Genomic DNA, 18,364 nt, shown 5'->3' with positions numbered 1-18,364 from the left:
GCGACCATTTCGTTTACTGGAATCTTCCGTCGGAATACACAGCAATGCTTATGTAAGCGCTTGTTTTCACAACACCTACGTAAACATTCAGTGACACACGCAATATACCGGGGACAGTGTAACAAGCCAAAAACAAGTATATCTGCACGTTCTCATTACGTCATGCTGTTTTCGTATACACAGCAGACGTTGCTTTTCCTCCCCATTGTGAACAAGTATGGGTGGTGCGTGAAATGGGCCTGTGCCAACAAAAACTGCCGCTGGTTCACCTACCTGCGTTTGTATACAACCTTGTCCTCTCTCTTGTATGTGCTCCAGCTTACCCGACCTTAATTATTTGTCATTAGCTACAAGTGCGCTTATCTCTCGACACCGATCCTGCGAGCTTCCAGCTAATCCAAAAATATAAAATATTTAGGTGCTGGCCTACCGTCTCCTTTATTTTATTTTTGTTTCATTTCCCCTTTGATTGGTTGATTTAGTCCGAAATTTCCGTTTTACATCCATAATATATATATATATATATATATATATATATATATATATATATATTGCGCTTCTGTCTTCCTGACCTCTCTCCGACAAGTCAGAGAGACAGGAGCGTGACGCAACGTCTGAGTGCCAGCAAGCAAGAACAGCGAGAAAATCATAGAGTCGAGATTTGTGCGATGTCGGCGCGAAACGCAAAATTTATTAAAGTAAATTCTTTAATTTACTTTAATTTATTAATGTAAAGCCACGACATGATTATGAGGCACACCGTAGTGGAGGGCGAATTTCGACCTCCTGGGGTTCTTGCAGTGCGCACCCAATGCACGGTACACGGGCGTTCTTGCATTAAATTCGGCCGCCACGGCCAGGATTTAATCCCGCGCCCTCGGGCTTGGGCAGCGAAACGCCATAGCCATTAAACCACCATAGAGGGTGGTGTGAAGACCTTAAACAACGATACTAGAATTAATGCATCTCGCTGCTGAGACATTTGTCTTACGGGACATCGGACAGCCGGCTAAACTCTGGCTACGCGGAGAAGATATGTTCGCAAAGAGATGCGCATTCTTCTGGCCTGATGACTACGTACGAGAGCCAGACAGCAATTGTGGAACGATTCTCACTCTCTCCTCCCCACATCTCTCTCTCTCTCTCTCTCTCTCTCTCTCTCTCTCTCTCTCTCTCTCTCTCTCTCTCCTTGTTCATTTCGTTAAAAAAAATTATGGGGTTTTACGTGCCAAAACCACGATCTGATTATGAGGCACGCCGTAGTGGGGGACTGCGGAAATTTGGACCACCTGGGGTTCCTTAACGTGCACCTAAATCTAAGTTCACGGGTGTTTTCGCATTTCGCCCCCATCGAAATGCGGTCGCCGTGGCCGGGATTCCATTCCGCGACCTCGTGCTCAGCAGCCCAACACCATAGCCACTGAGCAACCACGGCGAGTGTGTTCATTTCGTTCTGTCTTTCTTTGGCTGTGTTCCAATTCTTTCCATCATCGTAGACAGTCTACTTTGACGTCTACGAAGACAGTCAAGACAGCTTCGAGGAGAATAATGGAACGCGTTTCGAGCCGTCTGGAAGACGCTTCTGCGACGTGACGCCACCTCGCGGCGGCAAAAAGAAAAATGAGAAAAGCACACATTAGTTCTGTATTTTAAGTATTTTCGCCTGCGAACCTATGAAAAACATGATGTGACTTACATTAAGGGTATAGAAAAGCGTGTCTACGTTTTTGTGTGCGCAGACAACCTTCCCGTCGAGTTTCTAAGCGCCCTGCTCAGTCGCCATCTTGTTTAGACAGGAAAGTAGCCTGCATCGTTCTTGACTTCGATGCTGTCTTCGCGATGCTGTCTACTTTGACATCTTCGTGAGAATTGGAATGAGACTTAAGATGGCCGCCGTCCACTTAGCTGTCTATTTAGCCGTCTAAGGCGAGTATTGGAACACACCTTCTGTCTCTCTCTGTCAGTGGTCAGTAGTTCGCAGTCAGTGGTCCAACTTGCCCGCTAAGTAGCTAGTCTAGTGAAGCCACGATTATACGCAAACAATGTATTTATGAAAATGCAGCAATGGGCGCCGATTGTTTATTTACTTAGGCCCCACGAGGCAAAATATACGTTCATCCGTTTCTCAAGAGTCTAGTCTCTCGCTCTGTATTCGGTACTACGCTTAGAAATACGAAACTTGGGGAGTGTTATATTTATTTCAGACTTCCCTCAGCTTCCATCTTGGTTTACAGTGGTGTGATGCAAAATTCCCTATTTTAAAGCAGGCTTGCTTTCTTTAACCATTTGAAGGTGTTCATTGAACTGGCATTAAAGGAGAGCTACATTTTTATACTGTTTAGTCTCTTGTCCTAGTCTCTAACTGACATGACATGAATATTGTGCTGTTATCGCCTGCCTGTGTTCGGCGTGTGACGTCACGACAGATAGCTTGGCGCACGCAGTTGTCGCCCAGCTACTTTTACCACGTGACGTCCCTCAGAGTGTATATTATCGGCCAGCACAATAAAGAGGGGTTCTTTCCTTTCGTCACCTAGAGCACAGCTCGTCGACTGTTTATTCCGACACGCATACGCGGCGCACTCGTATGCAGTGTCACCACAAATATGACATTGACATTGACATTGATGACACGTTGATGACATAATATGACATTGACATTGACAGGAATATGTGGTGTCTATATGGTTGTGCACAAGATAGTTGACTTGATTCTGAGCTTCGGTGGTCTCCCTGACAATGCAGAGATTTGAAAGAACTTTTCAGGCACCCAATAGGGTCCAGGTTAATCCGAAGTTTTCTTCTGGGGCTTCCCTCACAGCCCGTGAAACATTTGGGGGGGGGGGGGGGGGGGGGGTTAAAATCCGGCTCTTAACAACCTATAACAACCACTCAGCCTATAACAGCAACTCAGCCTGCAATTCATGAGCATAATGTAGTAGTGGTTGCACAGAGAAGTAAGCGCATCCCCTTTCGATCTTATAGGTGAATGCATTCGCTTTGTGGCATGTTTCTTGTGATCTCCGTGATCAGAAAATAATTTCGGTCAGGGGGACAGCGTCAAAATTCCTACTGAACACTGTTAAAGGAGTCGCGCTATGCAAACGATCACCAGCTGAAAAGCACGACATCAAAGCAGTCGTTCTTGGTGTCTGTGGAGCGAGCCTCAGGCGAAAACCCGAACGAAGAAACGCGAAACGAAGCTGGAATGCGTAGAGCGCGCGGCCATGCATCACTCTTCAATCAGCGAAAGGAGTGCGCGTCGCCACCATCTGCTGTTTACATCTTCCGAACGTCTATTCATGTGGCTCCCAAGGATTTGAACAGTGCCATGTTAGCAGCCGGGGAGATTTGTATCATTGTCACGTCTGCCATCGACGAGGTCACAATTATTTTGCCCGTCTGCAGTCATCACGTACAGGCGCGAAAAACGCTGAAGAATTGCTTTCGCCGCCCCTCGTGGCGCTCATTTGCTGTCAAGCATAAAGTCAAGCGCGGCTTGAAACACTCTGCAAGACGAGAAAAGGGCGATGCATCACTGTCCGCTGCGCAAGGGGTATAAAACACCTTCCACGGGAATGCGTTGATTGTCGCTGTTCCTAAATGTGCGAGACTAGCCGGGTGCACGTGTATAGTTCAAGTTGGCAAGTGGGAAGCCGAGTTATTTACTCCTCCGACAAAGCGCGCCTTGTTCGAGAATTATGAGGGCCACATGCACGTATTGATCTCCTGCAGAGTGATCGCCACAACGCGCATTAGGATCTCATCACGTACCGGATTTTTTCCCCTTTCCACAATGCCTTAAAACGTGCGCTTGCTTCTGCGTAGAGGAACACAAACGCTACATTGAAACCCGTTATGGAGTCAATAATGCACCCTGGGATGCCCCGCATCGAGATTCGTACAGCCTCCTAAGCTCATCATTGCTGTGAACTCCCTTTGGCGACTTTCGTGCGCTGAATAGTTATCGAGCGCGAGGAACAGGAAGCCCTCGGTAGCTGGGTCGTCCGTAACCATCCGGTTACGGATGAGCAATAGGCCAGTAAAGTTTTAAGTGTTATAGCGAAAAAGCAAGACAAAAAGCTTGCGAAAGAGAGGGCAGTTGAGAGCAGCGCGCGAAACTTCCTGCATATGTCCGTATCAGTATTAATTAATACTCACACATAGAAGGAATGATAAGTCCCTTTGGTATGAAAGTAATTTTGCTTCAGCCACCTTTGCTCCATGAACACAAAAATTTTATTCTTATGAGGGCAGTGCGCTGCCATCAAATCGCGGGTAAACAGTATATAGGTGTTGCTGACAATGCCAGAGCATGGGTACACCTCCAACGCTATTTTTTGTCAACGTATGTGCGTTATCTTAGGCTCTTTTGTGCACTTTCGCTTACTTACGCAATTGTGCGTGTGTCTGAGTGTCATTTTACTCTCGTATGTGTCATTCTTTACTCCTGCGCGGTACTTCGCAACTGTTTGGGCTATTTTAAAAGCGCGCTTTTAAGTCAGCTCGTTCCTAAAATAAACCAAATGAACCAACTAGCCCCATTTATTGCTCTATTAACAATTTGTTATTCCTTTTGCTGGGTGTGACCTTCTCTTTTATTGCACTCTCTTCAGGGGAAATATTCGTAGACCCCAAGGTAACGCAGCAGTTGTTATCTTAAGAGTCTTTCCCGCCGATATAAAAAGCTTTTGCGCATTTTCTGATAAGAATTTGCTTTTTCAATTTTCTGAAATGAGGAGGCTATTGTGTAAATTAAAATGTTCAAAACATGCTACGTGGTCTATAGAAGATGATCATTGAATGCCACATCATCCGTCGTTCGCTCAATTTCGCCCGTTGTGTGCAGACAAACACACACGTCGCACGACTGCGCACGGCATGATGTCGCGATAGCAGTTCTCTAGAATGCGGCTGTTTCTGGCTCAGCTGGCATAGTTGCGAACCTCGGTGTTGAAGTAAATTCTCTGTACCCAGTTTCCGTCCTACGCGCTCGTAGGGAGCGATAATTCAATCACACGGGCCGTATATGCAGCGGTTCCCGTCGATGAGAAAATCTGTTTCTACTCCCTCGATGGTCCCTCGATGGACTTATCCTTCCACTGGAGCAGCCCAAAATGGTGCTACAGGAAACACTGAACGCGTTCGAACAATTCTTGGAAGACAGCGACATACTCAACAAGTAGAGTATCCTTTGAAACGCTTTGTCTGATACGCATCCTTGAACCATTTGTGAAAGAGAAAGTGCATTGAAACAATAAGCCATGCATTATATTGTGCTGGGCGCAGCGGTATACCTGCACCGATGTCTTCTGTCATGTTATTTCAAATCTTACGAGTAACTTGTGTCGCTTTTGTTGTGGAAGTGAAAAGGGAAGAATGGGACTTTCTGCGACATATCTGCGCAGGTGCATCATGTACGCTATCATTTCAGTAGGACACTACATTTTAAACCATTGCGAAATCGCGACAAGATTTCCTGGATCTTTCGTGCTTTGGATGCGTTTATTATATTCTCCTGTAGTTCTTCTTTCTTTTTTTTATGTATGCGCGGGTCAGCACGCAGACCTTGAGGGTTGTTTCTGGACACTGTAAATAAATGATTGACTATTATTATTATTATTATTATTATTATTATTATTATTATTATTGTTGTTGTTGTTGTTGTTGTTGTTGTTGTTGTTGTTGTTGTTGTTGTTGTTGTTGTTGTTGTTGTTGTTGTTGTTGTTGTTGTTGTTGTTGTTGTTGTTGTTGTTGTTGTTGTTGTTGTTGTTGTTGTTGTTGTTGTTGTTGTTGTTGTTGTTGTTGTTGTTGTTGTTGTTGTTGTTGTATTCATGTTTTCTTCCCCTATTTTTTTTTCCGTGCGCCAGGACTCGGACCTTAGGGTTGTCCCTAAGCACGTTCCCTCAATGCGGAATGGGTGGCATGACTAGCACGATATACGCTCATCGGTTGTCGCTGTAAGGCGTTCGCGGAAGGTTGAACTCCTGCCAAACACAGCAGCCGGAGGCGGTCGTAAAGATCAGCGCCTCAGAGAATTCAGCGTGGCTTTTATCTCGGGATATTGTCAGGCGTCAATAAATCTCAGGAAATATTTCCAAACGTGGAATCCTTCGCTTAATTGTTTCGTTGACTTTCTCGTCACGAAGAAACCAATGGTAATATAGAGACTACGGAGCATAGTTGGCTCGCAATACTTTCGCCAAAACCTGCGCACTCTTACGAGACAACCCAACATCACACGTTCGAGTGGATGGATTATCTTTGCTATCAATGTGCCTCGAGGCACACTATACCGGCGTAATCACCGAAGAGACCCTGAAACACTTTTTGTTAAATAAAAGGGTTCAGTTTAGACCAGTCTAAGGCATCGTGCAGGAAAAGTTTTTCCGTAAGGATTTTTCGACACCGCGAGCAATTAGTTCAGCTATACGACATTAAAATTCACATAACTTGGTGTTCATCTTCTTGTACCGGACCTTCCTGATTCTATAAGTCATGATCGTCGCAGCTTACGTCAGCGGGCTGCTTTTCTCTTTTACTGTTCTAGTGTTTTAAGAAGCGATTTACTGCAAGGCGCCTCAGACTCTTGGATTCAAGCACGCTATTCCGCCAGCCAACGCTCAGCCGACTAGCTGGGTACAGTATAGGAGATAGACACTGAGTGGACGCGACAGAGCTCAGCGCCGTCGAAGGAGCACAATGACGTCGTTTACACTGTGCTATACGAGTGGCATGTTGTCATCTTACAGGGAATAAATGGGAGAATCCCACGAGCTCGTCGGGCTGCGCGGGGAAGAAATCCACTCTATTTGACAAAACCCTACGTCCGGAGCCGTAGCCAGGCATTGTGGGTAACAGGCATGAGGAGTATGGGTTTGCCCGTGAGTCACAGTGTTATCGCCATGCTGACTATGGCCTCCACTTTGCTAGATCTGAGACCGCCAGCCCCTTTTCGAGGCAGTCAAGGCGTATGCTATGAGCGAGTACTCCTGTCATTATTATTATTATTATTATTATTATTATTATTATTATTATTATTATTATTATTATTATTATTATTATTATTATTATTATTATTATTATTATTATTATTATTATTATTTGGTTTTGGTTTTTTAATGAATGAGTGCGCCAGCATTCAGATCATAGGGATTTATTTATTTATTTATTTATTTATTTATTTATTTATTTATTTATTTATTTATTTATTTATTTATTACACAGTCAGGAATGCAAAGGAGAAGCCGTCAGGTCTCCACTATGAAAAAATTTACTTCCAATTTCATTTGATAAAGAAACCTTTAAAATTTAAAGCTTTTCTTGAAAACCAAAACTGCACGTCGCCGCTTCTGCAGCTAAATGTTCGACGCGCCAAGCACCAAGCTGTCGCCCAACTTGAGCACTGGGCAGTTTTGAGCGTGGTTTGTAGCATGCTCGACGCAGACTCGGAGAGTGGAGGCGTCCCCGCATATATTTCGGGCTCAAAAGTGGGCGACACGCTCATGCAGGCTGCTTGAAACTTGTATGGGATCGTAGCTGCCGATCGCCGCGATGCAGCAGATGACAGAGAAAGAAGTTATGGAAAGGAAAATGGTTGAGGATGCACGTCAGCGTAAAGCGAATATGAACGAATAAATGAAAGTGGCTGCTGTTCAGACTCAGACGGAGTCGCACGAGTGGTCAAAGATGAATCAGCAGCGATCAGCCGGCAAAGACGGCTCTTCGACGTTGCAGATATCAGCCATCGCGAAGTGAGACAAAGATCTTTCGCATTTTTTGTTCTCAAACATTCCGTGTTTCTTCTATTTTTATAAGCAGAAAATATATATCGTATTCAATTCTCTACTCGATGCCCATATGTTTCGAACATCCATATATGATTTGGAAATTTCATTATTCAATCACTCCTATTTCATGATATACCGCCTCACCAAGGCGGCATGGCATCATCGTTAACTCCAGGAAGTTCATCAGAATGTAAGCCTGCGACCGTTGCATCCCTCATCTGTATCAAGAATCCCCGTGGTCCCATAGGGACAGCAGTGTTAAGGGCACTGCAGTCAATGTGGGAGCGCAGCAATGCCGACTCACGCCACTTCAGCGTTCAGACCTGATGCGGCATATTATACGCAGTATAAGGCACTCCTGGTAGGTGTCGTGTGCAGCGGTGTATACAACGGGTCGTTCGAGCGAAGTGCTCCACATAGTCCACTTCCACGACATTCGCTTTTGATAGAGCCTCAGGATGTTTGAGTGCCGCGGCACAAACCCTTTGCTACACCACTGCCCGTTTTGTCCCAGGAGCGCTAACTCAACGTTGAAATCTCCGAAATAACCACGCCGTTCTGCACTGTGCGGATAGCAGAAATAGCATCGAACATGAATTCAGCCGAAATTACCTTCCATATTTCGGCTGACGTCTTAGAGAACAGTTCGCGAATTGGTCGTGAACGCATTTTTACGTTTTTCCTCTTAGATGTGTTCCGTGTAACTTCCAATGTCCTAAGTATTTGAAATAATATGCAACAGGTGGTACATTAATTCACACTGTAGGCACCATAAACTTATTGGGGTATTTTCACGGAAATGTATAGGAATAACTAGCTCCTTATAGAAGCCCATTTTACTCTGCCATATTCCTAGCCTTCATCTCAAACACATGCATGCGCGCACACGCACAATTAGAAAGGATACAGTCATTAAGCTTGTTCAACGATCACTACGAGACAGTAAAATCAAGATGGCCAGGCTAATCATGCAGCACCTGAGATGAGCTGTCGCTCATGTATACGTATACTGTTCTTGAGCAATGTGTCACAGGCGCGCTGTCTCCTCCTGCATTTCATTTTAACGTCGCACTTCGATATCAGCAATTATTATAAGTGCTGCAATGCGAGATAGCCGCGAAACTTTTTCAAACGCTTACTACTGTCACGCGCATAAAACTGCACAGATTCTGATTAGAAGCAGAGATTTTATAGTCAACGATTATAAAGGGACGCCACGGTCCCCGGTGGGATATAAGACCAAAAATAGTTTCAAACAGCCAACCATGCATTCTAGGAAAGAAAAACACGCCTGAGAGAAATGAAGTAACAAATGCTGATAATATCGCTGCTTCGCTTGCCATTTCTACGCCTGTCACAGACAAATACGGGAATCGCATTGTTCTTGTGATTGCGATAAACGTCGTAACGCTAGACAGATCTCCTCTGGCCGACTTACTAGAGCGACCGTCTAGTTAGCGTAACGGCTAGAGCTAGTTGGTCATACATTTGGATAACTTGTTACGTAATCCAATTTCAACTTTGTTATGTGTTTTGCATGATAATGGCACAGTTTGATACTTTCTCGGCTATTGGTGGCACTAGTAGCTTCTAGGGTAAAGCTGATTGCCCCCCCTCCTCATTTTTTTTTTTTTCTATTTGCATGAGCTTGTATGTTACAATAAAAACAAAAAATAGAGCTTGCGTGTGTCCCCGCCTTTCCGTCCTTCGTGTTCTGTAGCGCTAAGACGTTATTCAAGTCCAGTTAACATACAACTGTCTAGCTTCACGGCAACAAGTGCCAAGTGCTAAAAAGGTAGGTAGAGAAGAGCTAGAATTTCACTAGGCAGTTGAACTTCCACCTAATTTTTCTGAAATCGCAACTCGTCTGGTTTGTCACCACCAGGCTAATGAAGTTCGTGGCAGGGGAAAAGGCCCTGTCAAGTATCTGGAAATACTGCTGTCCTGCATTATGTGACCCGAAAACTTCCTTATCTAAGTATAGTCGTTGACAACCTAAGAACGTAGTCGTAAATGCACCACTACACTCCGTGGCTGACATTGCTTTGCTATGCACAAGGTCGCGGGATCAAATCGCGGCCCCCGCGGCCGCATTTCGATGGGAGCGCGAAATGCAAGAACACATGTGTACCGTGCATTGTGTGCTCATTAAAGAACCCCAGGTGGTCAAAATTAATCAGGAGTCCCCTATTACAGCATGCGTCATAATCGTATCGTGGTCTTGGCCCGTAAAACCCCAGAATTTAATTAATTTAGGTGCACCACTGTCCAACTCAAGATACGTTTTATAGATGAGCCAGCAAATCACGATCACTCAGTTCCGTGACGCCACGGCGACGGCAAACTGCTTTCTATATCGGCGTCCCTTGGGAACTAAGTTTTGAAGCGCGGAGGCGTAGAGGGCAGAAAATGGGACGGCTTTGTCGAAGGCGCTTGTACTGAATTCTGCGGTTGTCCCCGAGTATATTCCACCTAATGAACAGCCGGCGCCGACCCTACTTTCGTTCCTTCGATATTATATTGTTACTCTTCCGGGCCTACAGTTTTTGAAGTGAAGCTTTCGCTCCATCAGTCCCGCACATTGGTGTCCGTTTCGTATTCCCATCTCTATCGACTGCGCAGGTGCACAATGACGTCATATGGTCTTCTATCGGCTTATATAGTGCCTAATTTGAACCACACATCCTGCACCCTTTCAGCACCCTTAACTCTCATGAATATCTAATCAGCCCCGGTCCTGCGGCGTTTGATTAAAGATTGTGCGCTACGTGCGTTCTTAGTTCACTCAAGCGATTTATAACGCATGTGCGTGCTAGCAAGCGATTTAAACACGCCGAAATCGTCAGCACGGGGCCTTTCGACAGCAGCAAGAGTAGCTGCGTTTCGCAAATAATTCGAACAACGTATTCTGAACTACCGACCAATCAGAAAGGAGCAATTGGCCTCATTTGACGTATATAAAATAGACTGCAGAAACCATTTTTCTCAGTTGTGAATGGGGCCACCTCGAAAGATCCAGACAGCTGCGGAACAAGGTAAAACCCATAACCATAGGCACGCCGTAATCTATAAATCTGTGTTGTGTTTCAATGAACCGTTTTCCAAAACTAAGAAAGCTTCGGTTACATTGGCAGATATCAGGTATGTGTGTCCTGCCTAATTTTTGTTGCACGCAAAGCATGGCCTTCACAATTCCACTTTTTCCTCTTAACACAACTCGAATACGATATCCGAGCGAACACTTAATTCTTATTGTGTGTGTGAAAATAACAAAAAAAAAGTATGGCAATTTTCGTAAGACGTTTTGTGTTAGCTTTCTTTTTTCTTCGTTTTTGTGAGTGTGTGTGATTGCACTAAAGCAATGTTTTTCTGTAATTTTAGAGACAAATATTGTTGGATAGTTTACTCCATTAGTGGAGTAACATTTACTGCCTTCTTAACTGCAGATTTTATGTCGTACGAAAGAGTGAAATGCTGGTGTGCGGTTCTAACAGACCATAGCTGTGCAGATAAGCACACCACATAGAACATATGAGATGCGACCACTGACAGGACATCTGGCGACAATACACGATACGTCCAAGTACCGACTTACGAGTTTATACAGCCATGCTCTGAGCGGCATCACTCACCTTGATTGCAGCTGCAGCTCATTCAGAGACTAAGACCAACTGGCTCGCGCATACGAGATCTATCAGCGTATACTTGCGTGGCTGGTGAAGCTATATATAAATGTTAACTGAGGATAGCAAAGAGATCAACAAATCTCATTTCGCTCACAGTATTGATGACAAATTTTCCACTTTACCGTACAGGGACCAATTCTGTTATAATCAAGAAAATTGCTGTCTGACCATAAACAGATTCATTTTCTGAAGTTAAATATTCTGCTTCTGCAAGTGAAAACATTTTTGTAATAAAAACAGACATTTAGTTTTTCCCCCCTTTTTTTTCACATTCCTTTTTAACAGTGTAAATACGGCCCGGTGCTAACTCAGCTCTCAAGTAAGCAAGTCCCGCTTTTGTACATGGACAGTCTGGGGAACTTGCCACCCATTTCTCCAGGCTGTCCATCCCTAAAAGTGTGTCCCCAAATGCCTAGGCTTTTTTTTTTCTCTCTCTCTCTAAGAAGGACGCACAATCTACTAACCAATAGTGTACTGTACATGGTCTCAGAGGACTGTCTTTGCGTTGGCTGCTTAAGGACGTCCAACGTGGAAGCACCGGAGCTGCTGATCGGAATGTCAGTTGAACAAGGATGACACAGAGACAACACAATTCCGCAGTCGCGATATAGAGTTTATTAGTAATAAATAATAGGAATATAGACATATACAATTTCAAGTTTTTCGTCTCAATGGTCGTATGTACAATGCGGGAAAAGTGGAAGCACTTGCCAACTCAAAAACAGAAACAAATGTGTTCTCCTGGGAACCACAACAAACAAAACCGCGTGTTATTTTTTTTTTCTCCCTTATTTTTTTTTTTTCTTTTGTCACTTTTTCCCGGGACAAGTGGCCACACAGGTCGTCGTACGGTGCTCCTTCCCTTCCCGCCCTCGTGCTTCTTTTTTTGTTTGTTTGTTTGTTTTGTTTCGCACCGCCACCCCCGCGAGCAGCCGCGAGGGAGAGCGACGCTCGCCGGGACACAGTCACACGCGCAGACACACTGAAAAGCCACTCACACGCACAGCAGCTGTGCCAAAAGGGACCCCGGACATGCGGCAAAACGCAACGGTCTCGAGAGAACCAAGCAAATTAAATAAGAAAAAAAAATTTAAATGCTGCGAGACAGAAAACGGAACGACGACAGCTTTTTGTCCACACTTCTACCGGGATTGATTGAGACGTGGGCCGTCGCCAGCGCGCACCGATGGAAGATGAGGCGCGCTTGCCCGCGTGGGCTTTCGGGGTTGAAACCCCGAAGCGCCGCAAGAATCGCGAGAACAGGGAAAGGGAAGGCGGCCGGGGGAGGGGGGGGGGGCGGGGAGAGATAGAGAGAGGTGTGAGAGCGTGTGTGTGTGTTTGTGAGAAAGAGATCGACATGCTAGATAGACATACGGGGGCGCAGGTTGCGAGATGTCAGGGAATCGCGGGAGGCAGGCGTGCCTGATTGCAAGGAGACGAGTGCGCAGGTTCCTTTATATAACGAGATACAGGCTACAACAACTTTCGCCAGCTTAGCACTTTTTTTTTTTTTTTATGTCCTCTTTACAGAAATCACGGGGCGGCGCTCGGACGACCGCCGAGAGCCGAGCCCGAGGCAGGGCCGCGGCCAAGTATTACGACGTGGCAGCCGCGACCGATGCGCACGCCACTTCCAGGGATGGGGGATTCCTCCGCGCCACGCAGCGTCATCGGCGTGATATGCAACATCATTTCGGCGCGCAGCTAAAGGGCTCATTCCGGGGCACCAGCGGGGCGCGTTTAGTGCCTCCCCGAAGTGGCGCGCCACGGTCCGCCGAGTCGCACCGCAGAGAGAACACGATTGCGACCAGCGCGAAGAGGGCGTCAGACAAGTACTTCTATAAATTACGCGGCCCCCGCCAACAAAGGTGGCGGCGCGCCTCCTCCGAAGTTGTCACAAAGAAACTCGGGAATAGCGGCCGTGCTAATGCGCGCGCACCAAGAGCGCGCAGAATGCGGCTCTGGCAGCAAGCCCCAGCGACGAAATTTCCTTATTATCCGCGTAAACGTATCTGGCGAGGCGGGGGAGGGTCTCTTGCCGCTTGCGGCAACTCGCGCCAGGTCTGTGCGCAAATCTACGTGCCGGATACATAATAGAAAAGATGCCGCCTGCCAACAGGCAGCTCGGCCGCGGTCTCCTGGACGAGTTTTCACCTACCAAAACTGACACCTCAAGTGAAAATACATGGCTGCGCAGCACCATTCCCGGAATCTCGCACGCGACAACAGCTCTCACCGGTTATTGCGTCGTTTCAATCTCGCCGGCTCGGCTGCTCGCGTGCCGCATTGCAGTTTTCAAATTACGATCTCGGCCCTTATTCCCTTTTTCCTGTGTGTGTGTTTTCTGGCAGGGCCTAGATGACGGCCTTCTGTGCGCGCACCTCGCGCCGCGGTCCCCGCAGAGCAATCGGGCCAGTGCTTAGGCGCGGCGCACCCAGCGAAGAAAACGGCTGTGTCTTTTTTGCTTGTTCGCGCCCCCCGTGAATGACCCGCACGCGGCGAAACAGGCAACAAAGCAGGCTCGCTGATCCTCTGCAGCGACGGCCCCTACTGGCGTGTGGCGAACTTTAGCGGCGACCTGGCGACAGTGAAAGACGAACAGAAAGAGCTGCAAGAAGAGAACAGGCCGCCCTTGTGGCGCGAGCTGGGCGGCCAAGAATCTCGCGGTCTTGCCGAGTGATAATGTGTTCAGACTGCGCACAGGCCTATCTCGACGCGCGCATCTTTGGTTGTTCAGACGGCCGTGGAACAGCAACCAGTCGCAGAGGGCCGGCTTTTGCCATCTGTGAGCAACCAACTGAAGCCGTCCTAATGAAGATATTCGCAAACGCTTTGCGTTTTCAATACAAACGTGAGCATCAGCGTGCATGAGGATAAAAGCAACTGCCTGAAACCGACGATCCATGCGTAGTTCATTCTTGGTAATCACACTCAACTATAGTACAATATATGCATGTAGGACTTGAGACCCCACGAAGAAAAAACAAAGGGGAAAAAAAGAGAGAAGGTCGTTTCTATATACACGTATAAAGGCATTTCCCAGCACGGTAACCCGCGCAAGCACTACAACATCGACTCATCGCTACCTCGCGCTGTTCTTTTGAAGAACTGAAGAAACAAACACAGCATCACAAGGTTTGATATGGAACACCGAGGTGCACTGCAGCAGGTATGTGGTCACAAACAAGGGCTGTCACTCGGAATAGTTGCAGAAACGTTTCTTGCGGTTACTACTCCTGTGAAACACCGGAGAAAACACGCAACATAGAGAACAACCTCTGAGCTACCGCTGTCCCGTCCTCCTACGACTCTTTTCCGAACACACGGACAGGACGCGGTGTTTGGGGAAAGAACCAGCGCAGCCTTTCAACTCTATCGCCCGTGCGTCAAATGCCTTATTGCAAACACTGAAATTTTTCAACTTCCCATCGATATGTAATCAATGACAAGAGTGAGCTCCAAAAAAGAAAAAAGAAAGACAGACGGAAAGAAGACAAGAGGGCGTACACATCACGGCACGTTCATAAATTAAGGAATGTTGGTTCTGGCGCGCACATTAAGGTAGCCAGCCAATGCCTTCCAGCCGCCACCTCGTGACTGCTACCGGCGCGTGGAATTCTCTTTTGCTTGAGCATTGCCACTCTGTGGATTGCCAGGCGACTAACGTCCCCCAGCCTGAACACTTGGTTGCGGGCAGCCGCATTAAGGTCAGTTAAGTAACGGTCGCCCAGATCTTTAAGTGAAGACCCGATCGCCGGAGGCGGCGTAGTTGGGCATAGGCTGGCCATGCTCACACAAGTTCACTCAAAGAGTCTTGAGTCCACAGACTGTCATCATCACAAACGGGGTTCGAAGAACGAGGTGTCGAAAGAATGAGAATCACATGGAAAGATTGCTCCGCGTCCCAGCTTGGCGAGCCACACAACTGTCCGGCCGAGTCCCTGGGGGTCACACGTACTTACTGGACAACTGCTTGGCCAGTTCCGTGTACTTGAGAAACTTAGAGTGCGGGCTCTCGTCGGCAGGAGCCGCTGGCGAGCTGGCCGGCGGCGAGGCAGCTGGCGAGCCAGCCGGCCCGTGGCTGCCGCCGGCGCCCTGCGACGCCTCCTTGGGCGCCGGCTCCTTGGTCTTCCAGGTGGGCGAATCACCCGGCGCTGCCGCCGAGCCGTCCTTGATGAAGTGCATCTTGGAGAGGTGGTGCCGGTAGGCGCCCTTGGACACGAAGTGCGTGTCGCAGAAGGCGCACTTCATGAGCGAGTCCGAGGTGGCTGCGTCGTTGCAGGCCCAGCTGAAAGCCAGGATAGAGCCAGGGCTCGCCGCCTGCGGCGCGTTGGCGCGCGACAGGTGCGCGTCCGTCTTGTCCAGCAGTTTCTGCAGCTCCTTGAGCGGATGGTCCGAGACCGCGTCGCCTTCGCCGTTGTGCTGGCCGCGCCTGGAGCGCGACGAACTCGCGGCTCGCGGGTTCTGCTTGGCCTTGGGAGATGCCGTCTTCATCTCGGCCAGCGGCGTGTCGCAAGACGAGGACGACGACAGATCGTCCGTGTCCGGCCCGCCGCGCTCAGACGACCGCCGGGAAGGCAACCCGTCCGCGATCACCAGGTCGTCTGCGCCCGGCGAGCTGGCTCTCGTCGACACGGACTCCGCGGGCGACCGAGGTTGGCTGAGGCGCTCCGGGTCGAGCACGGGCGGCTCCGCGTCCTTGTCAGGCGAAGACACGCCGCTGCGGGGCGAAGCATGGTTGGCCGGCGTCTCTTCGGAGGGGCACGGCGACGCGAGGCCTCCCGTCAGCCGTGGCGAGTGGCCAGCCGACTTGATGGCACCGTAGCGAGGTGAGCCCGCTGGGTGCCATGGAGGGTAGACTTCCTCGTCGATGCCGAGTCGCTGCAGTATCCCAGCCGACGTAGGCCCTCCGCGCTTGCCTTTACTGTCGAAACTCTTCTCGATGAGTCTTTCGATGGCGTTGAGGACCGACGTTGAAGACGATGACGTGGAATTGGGCCTCTTCTCCGACTCGGCGGAGGCCGCGCGATCGGGCTCGGCAGACTGCGGACGCGGCGACTCCAGCGGCGGCGGTGGAGGCGGAGGCGTATCGTCCTCGGCGCTTTTGCGCGACTCGTTGGAAGAGCAGGGCTCGGGTCGAGCCTGCTGTTGCAACGCGGTCTTGAGCAACTGCTGCGAGCGGCTGCAGCTTTTGATGTGCTGGACAAAGTCTTTGGCGTCCACTTTCTCGGCGCACTCTTCGCAGGCAATCTTGCCATCGGACTCAGCAGCACCAAGCGGACTTGGCGACGTCTGGTTGCTCGGTGCTCCAGTACGTGCCGTCATCTCCATACGTTCTAGTTCGAGCAGCTTGCGAACAGGCAGCGACTTCTTGCGCCGCTCACGCGTCTGTCGGCGCCGCCCACCACCTTCAGTAATGGAGCGAAGAATATGTTCCTTGTAGTGAGAGTTCTTAACCATGTGGTAGCTGAGTTCTTTCAACGAGCCAAACGCCTGGTCGCAGACCTTACACGTGAGTACCGCGTTGACTTGCGACTGATTAGCGAGCTTGTCCTCCGGCGTCCGCCATGAAATTATCTGCTCCTGGCTGATTATATTTGTGTAGTGCTGCGTGACCCTCATGTGCGTTGTCATGTCGGCAAGCGACTTGAACGACTGTCCGCACCACATGCACTTGAGGATCTGCCTTGTCTGTTCAGCGCCTTTTCCCAGCCAGACGTCTTGGCCACGAACCAGCTTTCGAGGCAGGGGCACGCCGTCTTTCGTGGTTGCGCCAGAGGCACCTGGAGGTGTGGCCGTAAGCTTTGGCGGGGGAGGAGTAGTATGGCCTGCTGATACGGGCGGCGGTGGCGGTGCAGCTGCATGCATCCCAGCCATGCCGCAGCGTGGAGATTGCTTCATGTGCAGCGTCATGTCTGCCAGTGACTGAAACGATTCCTTGCACCAGACACACGTAAACACATCCTTGGTCTGCTCACCGCTCCGACTGATCCACTGACTTTGCCACGGGTTCTGCCTGTTCGAGGCTGGTCGGAACGCATCTCCCTTGGCAGATGTCTTTTCAGGAAAGGCTATTTTCATCGCAGAGCCTGTTGCATGACCTAATTCGGACGAGGTGCTTCGTTCTCGCTTAACCTTGCCGTTCCAAGAGTGATGCTGGTGATGTGGCTCAGAGCCAATAGCCCTGGCGCCCATGCTCACTGGCGCCGGAGCTGACGGCATTCGAGCCCCAAGCCAGGGCCCTCCGGGGGTCGGGTCTAGCCGGCCCAGTTTTGCAGGCTTGTGCTCGTGCGCTACCGTTCGCGCTCTACGTCGTGACACCGACAAGTCCAGTGGCGAATCGGTGGCCCCGTTAGCTGAGGGGCCTTCCGCGACCGGCATGTCTTCATCCCCGGACTCCGCCACGTCGCTTCCCGATGGCTTCTTGAGGCTAAAGTCCAGCGGGGCGTCCTCTTCGCCGGTGGCCTCTTCGTTGATGTCATCCCCTTCTTCCTCTTCTTCCTCCTTCTTGACGACGACCATGGGCGCAAGGACCGGGGGCGCCTCATCGCGCGCAGGGGTGCTGGTCTTGCGCGGCAGTATCTCTCGGTCATCCGGCTCCTCTTTGAGTGCCGCCGGCTCGGCGGCCACATCTTCATCTTGCATTGGCGAGGAGGGAGCTTTGGGCGTCGCCGCCGAAGCACGCTCGCTGTCCACCGGTGAACACCGCGGCTCGGCAGGAGGCGTCTCGGCCAGCACCGGTGGCGACGTGCTTCGCGTGTCGCTTGTCACCGAGCCGTCCTCCTTGGCCTCGTCGGCAGGAGCGTCCGCCTTCGCCTCGCCTTCCTCCCCTGCGAATGGTTAAAAAAGGAAAGAAAAAACAGGGTCAGATAATGGGGGACTGGGCAA

The 18,364-nt window shown here is 49.3% G+C and overlaps 1 protein-coding gene across 2 annotated transcripts in view; it reads right to left on the bottom strand.

The window, feature by feature from the left end:
- Positions 1 to 12,068: 12,068 nt before the first annotated feature.
- LOC119431562 (protein tiptop) overlaps positions 12,069 to 18,364 on the bottom strand; it is a 404,427-nt gene continuing 398,131 nt past the window's right edge. For both annotated transcript variants that reach the window (XM_037699053.2, XM_037699045.2), the window contains exon 2: positions 12,069 to 18,306. In XM_037699053.2, the coding sequence (XP_037554981.1) occupies positions 15,425 to 18,306 (2,882 nt within the window). In that variant the 3' untranslated portion in view covers positions 12,069 to 15,424. The remainder of the gene's footprint in view (positions 18,307 to 18,364) is intronic.

Source organism: Dermacentor silvarum, chromosome 1, assembly GCF_013339745.2.
Source record: "Dermacentor silvarum isolate Dsil-2018 chromosome 1, BIME_Dsil_1.4, whole genome shotgun sequence".
In the NCBI taxonomy this organism is placed as follows: domain Eukaryota; kingdom Metazoa; phylum Arthropoda; class Arachnida; order Ixodida; family Ixodidae; genus Dermacentor; species Dermacentor silvarum.
The sequence above is the reverse complement of the archived record's forward strand: the minus strand, read 5'-3'. Positions and strand labels throughout refer to the sequence as shown.